This window comes from Trichosurus vulpecula, chromosome 7, assembly GCF_011100635.1.
Source record: "Trichosurus vulpecula isolate mTriVul1 chromosome 7, mTriVul1.pri, whole genome shotgun sequence".
NCBI lineage: Eukaryota > Metazoa > Chordata > Mammalia > Diprotodontia > Phalangeridae > Trichosurus > Trichosurus vulpecula.
The window spans coordinates 221721077-221728046 of NC_050579.1; the positions used below are offsets into that span (position 1 = coordinate 221721077).

General features: G+C 41.9%; 1 protein-coding gene across 1 annotated transcript in view; it reads right to left on the reverse strand.

Annotated features, from left to right (window-relative positions):
• Positions 1-5307, reverse strand: part of BAG2 (BAG cochaperone 2) — a 42613-nt gene extending 37306 nt beyond the window's left edge. Inside the window, exons 1-2 of the mRNA XM_036766136.1 lie at positions 5270-5307; positions 4845-4978 (exon numbers count right to left, since the gene is read on the reverse strand). Of these exons, the coding sequence (XP_036622031.1) occupies positions 4845-4978; positions 5270-5275 (140 nt within the window). The 5' untranslated portion in view covers positions 5276-5307. The remainder of the gene's footprint in view (positions 1-4844; positions 4979-5269) is intronic.
• Between the last annotated feature and the right edge of the window lie 1663 nt (positions 5308-6970).

Below are 6970 nucleotides of genomic sequence, written 5' to 3' on the forward strand. Positions count from 1 at the left end.
TGATGCTGAGTGAAGTGAGCAGAAGCAGGAGAACATTGTATACAGTAATAGCAACACTGTGTGATAACCAACTTTTTTAGACTTAGCTCTTCTCAGCAATGCAATGATCTAAGACAATTCCAAATGACTAATGATGGAAAATGCTATCCACATCCAGAGAAAGAACTATGGAGTCTAAATGTAGATCAAAGCATACTATTTTCTCTCTCTTTTTTTTTGTTTATTCTTTCTCGGGGTTTTTCCTTTTTGTTCTGATTCTTCTTTTACAACATGACTAATGTGGAAATATGTTTAATATGATTGTACATGTATAGCCTATATCAGATTTCATGCCATCTTGGGCAGGGGAAAGGGGAAAAATTTAGAGTTACTTTTTAAAAACCCCAAATGATCAGGTTTCTATCTTGTATATACATATATAGAGGACAGCCTGTACAAAGCCACAGTTATATGAGATGGAGTGCTGTATATGATGAAGGCCAGTTTGGCTAGACCACAGTGTTCATGAAGAACAGTAATACATATACAAGATGGTTGGAGAGGTAAAGTGGGACCAGACTGTGAAGGGTTTTACATGCCAAACAGAGGAATTTCTACTTAGTGCTATTTTAACTATTAAAGCTTTAGCTGCATTAAATCACTTTGCCACCTGGGTGGAGGATGGTTAGAGTGGGGAGGGACTTGAAGTGGGGGACCAATGAGAAGGCTATTGCAATGGTGTGGGAGACAAATGATGCCTGAACTAGGACGGTATCTGTAGGAGTAGAGAGAGGAGAATGCGGTCTAGAGGTAGATCATCTTGACTGAGGCATGCTGCCTTTCTCTGTTGCCTACATAACCATGAGTATGTCACTTTATTTCTACAGGCCTTAGTTTCCTCTTCTGTGAAATGGGGGTAATAACACTGTTGGGAGGGAAGTTCTTTAAACTTTAAAAAGCACAATGAGTTACTGTAATGCATGTGGTGGTGATATTCTGAGTACACCCATTACATTATTATTAGTCATAAAATATGTCTCCCGAAAATTCCTTAACCACAATGTACAAGAGACATTGGAGAAGACTTTTGAAATCATCCAGTCCATGAAAGTATCCAAGGGAAAATCAATTTTTCAAATTCTGTCATACAATTAGCTATTAGTATGTTGAGTAGCTGGATAAGATTTTTGTTAGTGATGAAACCAGTTGCTGATTAAGATAATTCTCACAAAAACAGTTCAAATATGAGGTTGTGAATATTTAATTAGGGCTTGTACCTTATAATAAAGAGTAAACCCTTTAATCTAGTCTGTGAAACTTCCAAAGGCTGCAACAGCACATACAGGTTAGTACAGGATTAGACTGCATATCAGACGTAATGTAAGTAGGTTTTCATTATGTAGGGAGCATCCACCACATTTTAAGAGTTAATTAAAACAATACTATTTATTTTTAAAAGTCTAAGTTTGGAGAGAATGACTCAGCATGCAGAAACAGGGACATAGAAAGGATGGGTTTTCAGTAATGCTATTAAAAATACTCTTACCACCTTTTTTTTTTAAAAGCATCTTTTGTTTCTCAGTCTAGAATAAAGGGCTCTTAAAACTGTTGAAAGGATATCCCCAACTTTTTGCCAAACAGAGGAGGTGTCAAGGTTATTTGATACATAAGGATACATATAATCAGAGCAATAAGTACCAGTTTTGGTGCTGAGGCAAACTGAACTTGGTTGTGTGTACGTGGGCAAGGGGCAGGTTGTTTAGAGACCCTAGGACACTGCAAGGTCATCATTGATAGAGAAGGCTGTCTGAAGGGGATGGGAACATGAGGCCAGGACTGGAAGCAGCAAACCTGGAATGCTCACTAGGAAGCACAGCCATCTGGTAACTTCCTACCTGAACTAATTAATTATTCTTGTTAATTAGGTGCTAACGTCTACACTACCACTGAAGGACTACAAGCATTGGCAGCACCCTCCGAATTTTAATACCAAGAAATGGTGGTCTCAGTCTAGTTACAGCTCTGCATATAATTCTATTGATAGAAAACAAGGAGACCAAGTTGGAAGAACTCTGATTTTAAATCTTCTTTAGTCAATTATTAGAATTAGGATTGCCCGTTCTGTAGAGCCCCCAATAGAAAACTGTTAACTAATCCAATATTTATTTTGTTAATTCTCTAACCTTTTAATTTTCAATTCCTGGGGTGTTTCATCCTGAGCAAAGATGGAAGAAAAGTAAAGACCTAGAAATAGCGGTTTCTGCTATTTCATCTTTTGCTTTTGCCATTAAAATTGTGAATAGAAAATCAGTTCCTCTCCCTTTCTGGCTCATTGCTACTTGGGTTAGCAATGCCACAAGCCTCAGTTTCTAGGAGAATACATTCATTAATCCTATACATCTTTTTATAAATGAAAGATTTATCCCTTGCTACATAGTAGGCAGCTAGGTGACACAGCGGATAATGTTGGACTTTGCAGTCAGGAAGGGAATAAGCATTTATATAGCACCTACTGTATGTTGGGCACTGGGCTAAGCACCCCAGCAAGACAGGTGCTGTTATTATTCCTGTTTTACAGCTGAAGCAACTGAAGTGATTTGTCCAGGGTCACAAAAGTGGGTAGTATCAGGACAGATTTGAATTCAAGTCTTCCTGACTCCAGGTCCAGCATTTCTATCCACTATGCCACTCAGCTGCAAGAAGGAAGACCTGGTTTCAAATCCTGCCTCAGATATTAGTTATGTGACCCAGAGCAAATCAGTCTCACTCAACCTCAGTTCCCTCATCTGTAAAAGGGATAATAATAGGACCCACTTTACAAGATAATTGTGAGAATCAAATAAGATAATGTATGCAAAGTGCTTTGCAAACCTTGAAAACTGCTATGCAAATGTTAGTTTCTATTACTTTGAAAATAGCTTACATTTTTGGTACTTTAAGATCTGCATGTCATTTTATGTACACTTTATCTTGTTTCATCAATGACAAAGTAAAAATATATTAAAAAGTGAATATATAATATATATTTATATATTATATATAATAAAATAAATTTGTTATATATAATAAAATAAAATGTATACTTATATTATAATAAATAATATATAAAAACATATATTTAAAAAGTAAACATATTTAAAAACTATAACTGCTCATGATTAAAGTTTATACCACGCTTTTAAAAAATCACCAAGGACATTATAATAAATATACATTATTCCTCTTATAGAAAACGTTATTATTGGCTAACAGTTTAAAATTTTTATATAAATCTATTCCTAAGTGTTAGAGAAGACTATAGCAATTAGAAAAGTACACACACACACACACACACACACACACACACACACACTGAATAAACTTTCTACACTATCTGGCCAGAATGGCAGATTATGAATAAAAGGCCCAAATAGTACAAAGTGGTGCTACATTAGCATGAGAAAAGTAGCATTAATCTGTTTATTCCACAAAACCTTCCAGCTGTCATTCTTCTCTCCACCCATTGTTACTAGTCCCAGTGGAAGCTATTCCACAAGTTTTTTTGGATAACCTTCTATTTTGAGGGAATAAACCCTTAGCAGTTAAGAAGATAACCAATCTATTGGGTGTTACGAAAGTTTTAGTGCAGTTCTAAGCTATTAAAAGATTAAAATTGCAGTAAGACTTTTGGGACACCCTCTATCAGTGACTATGTAAACTCCTCTAAAGAAGAACCAGCAGAAGCCAAGTTAATATAAAAGACATTAAAAGAGCACTTCAGAATCAGATGCTGAAGCCTATAATCAGATGATGTCACAGATTTTGCCATCTGTTTTTTTTTTTCTAAATACCATATTCAGATGTCCAAAAGGATCATGGGAATGGGACTGTAAAAGTGGCCAAACCACCCGAAAGAATGCTCAGACAATGAAGTTACTCAGATTTTATCTGGCATAAGCATTCACCAAGACAGACAGCAGTGGCATACAGGATACAGGGTTGGCCTTGGAGTACGGAAAATCTGGGTTTAAGTCCATAGACAAAAGTCGTTTAACTTCTCAGTGACCCTCTTGTATATCTGAGTTGTATATCTGTATGGTGGAAGGTGGGAATATTTCCACACCAAGAGATGCCACTGACGAAAACATAGGTTTCGGTTCCTAACCAACCTTTGATCTCATGAAATGTGGCGAAATAGTCTTAGTGAGTTGCATATGGCACTGAGATTGGATATTTTTGTGAGTCAGTCAGCAAGCATTTACTTATTAAGCACTTATTTTGTACCAGGCATTGTGCTGAACGCTGAGGATACACAGAATGGCTAAAAGAAAAATATATATACACGTGGTTCCTGCCCTAAAAGAAAACACATTTTAATGGAGGAGGCAACATACACAAAGACTGTACGTAAAAACTAAGCCCCTGGTCGAATATTATATATGAGTGACAAGGCTTGAACCCAAGTCTTACAGCCTTGAAAATCCGCTCTCTATTCACCAGGCCACACCGCCTCATTATAGATATGGACCCCCAAAGGGATGCACCAGCCAACCAAAGGGCAAAAAAGTGCCAGAGATGCTCCACTTCTTCGTTCTCCTCCCACCCCCGGCCCGGTCTCTTTCTCTTTTCCCTAAAGTCTGCCCTCTCTCCTCTAAATGTTCAAGTGTCCTAGGAGCGCCTGCCTCGCACCTTGCCCCCCAGCTCCACAACCACCCCCGCTCCCTGCCCTAGCACGCCGTCCCTGCAACCGGCCACGAGGGCGACCCGGCTCCAGCTCCGGCCCTGGGAGGGCTCCCGGGTTCCGGGGCGGCCAGCAGGGACCGCGTGCATGGGACAGGACCTGTCCGGACGCGGGGCGGGCTTCGCTTCCCCCCTGCCCGGCTCACCTGAGCTCCAGCTGGTCCAGGCTCTCGAGCAGGCGGCTGGAGCGGTCGGCCATGGAGGAGGAGCGGCAGAATCTCCCCTCGTTGGCTTTCGCGTTGATCTTCGCCTGGGCCATGGGGCAGCTCGGCAGCGGTGGCTGCAGGGACAGCGGCGGGAGGAAGGAGGAGTAAGGGATTACGCGGCCGGCTGCGGTGGTGCCACCTCCCTCTTTTCCTCCCTCCCTCCTTCCCCCCCGGGCAGCCGCGCGCTAGTGGCAGCTCCGGACACCTCCTCCCTCTGACGCCTACAATGAGAGGCCGCGGGCTGGCGGGCAGGACCCGCTGACAACATGGCCAAAGAAGGACACAGGCGCCGCCCGCCCGCCCCGGCGACCCCCACCCTCTCCTCCTCCCGGAGAGGGCAGCCCCCCACCCCCACCAGCATTCACCTCCATACCCCCAGCCCCGGCAGCAGAGGTGATTGACCCCTGAGCTTCCTTCCCAGCCGTCCCGGCGAGGTTCTAAGCAGGGGAGGAGGGAGCCTGCCTTGTCCCTGGGAAGGGCACGGGTGGGAGGCCCAGGGGCCAGCCAGCCCTCTTTAGCCCAGGAAGTGAGAGGACGTGACAGCTGCCAAACTGGGATTGTCTCATTCCAGTGGGGATGGCAGTTGGGCGAATTCAGGGGGCGGGGGGGTGGGGGGGGTCAGCTGCCTTGTTCTCGTAGGAGCCACCCACAGAAGTAAGGAAAAGTCCGTGGAAATCACCTTCAGTGCTGTCTGGGGTTAAAGGCGAAAATTAATAGGGTTTGAAAGAGCAAAGATTTAAATAAGCCACTCAAAGCTGTGCCATGAATTTAAGCATCTCGTAGAGTTCCCCATCCTTCAAGAGTCTTCGTGAAACTAACTCCCCAAAGGGAAGCTATCTAAGCCCGATCTGAACTTTAAAGAGTTAAACCAATTGTTTAGGATCCTTGAATGATACTAAGTCAATAAGAAGGAAAAGGTCATTTCATCTTATATTATTTGGCTTAGAGGTGCGGGAAAAGGTGTGAGGAGATGGGAAGGACAGAAAAAGTCTAAAAATCATTGTATCTTTATTAGTTGTCCCCCACCACCACCACTTTCTTCTCCCCCTCCCAATATTTGGAACCTCCACCTCAGCTCAAATACGGCTTATTGAAAGAGGCCTTTATCAGTGTCCACTATCCATCTAGAATGAAAAAGAATTGTTTGTATGTTGTCACCCGGTTAGAACGTGAACTCCTTGCGAGCAAAGGTCGTGTTTGTGTCTTTCTTTGTTTAGCACAGTGAGTAGAATAAATTATTCTTCAGTCTTATCTGACTCTCCATGACTCCATTTGGGGTTTTCTTGGCAAAGATACTTGAGTGGTTGGCCGTTTCCTTCTCCAGCTCATTTTAAAAATGAGAAACTGAGGCAAAAAAGGGTTAAGTGACTTGTCCAGGGTCACACAGCATAGTAAATGTCTGAGGCCATATTTGAACTCAAAATAGGAGTCTTCCTCACTCCAGGTCCAGCACTCTCTTCACTGAGCCACCTAACTGCCCTGACTAGAACGTTGTAAGCCCTTAACAAATGCTACAGACTTGATTCCAATTTACCTGCCGCAGGAAATCATTCTGTTCTCTAATTCCCAGAGGTGAGCAATGGTGCCAAAATATCAGGAATGACTGACTGGGGCCCTGAGAAGGATGGGAGTGAAAAGAGGGAGGAGATACGAAAAACTCCCTAAGGTTACCTTATTCGATGGTTTTGTAAACCTCAATACTAAGAATTTGCTTCAGATCCATTCATTCTCATTGAAGTAATTTTAATTACTAATTCTTTCTAGTAAGAAAAGTAATATGAATGAATGCAAGAGCTAACACAGTTTAATGGAGATGCCTGGTGACTTGTCTTGACTATCCAACAACGTGTCATGTTTCAACAAAATTCAGATAGCCTATATACTAGCCATAGAAATTCCTCTGCTTAAAGAAACAAAAGCTTTGCACATTGTCCCTTCACTTTTTTTTCATTACCTAACTATGAACTTAACCTTAAGTATCAACAGAATCCATTAAAACATGGTTTATGACTATTTATGCTATAAAAAAGCATTTTGTAATGGTAATTAAGGTGGGACTTTTTTAC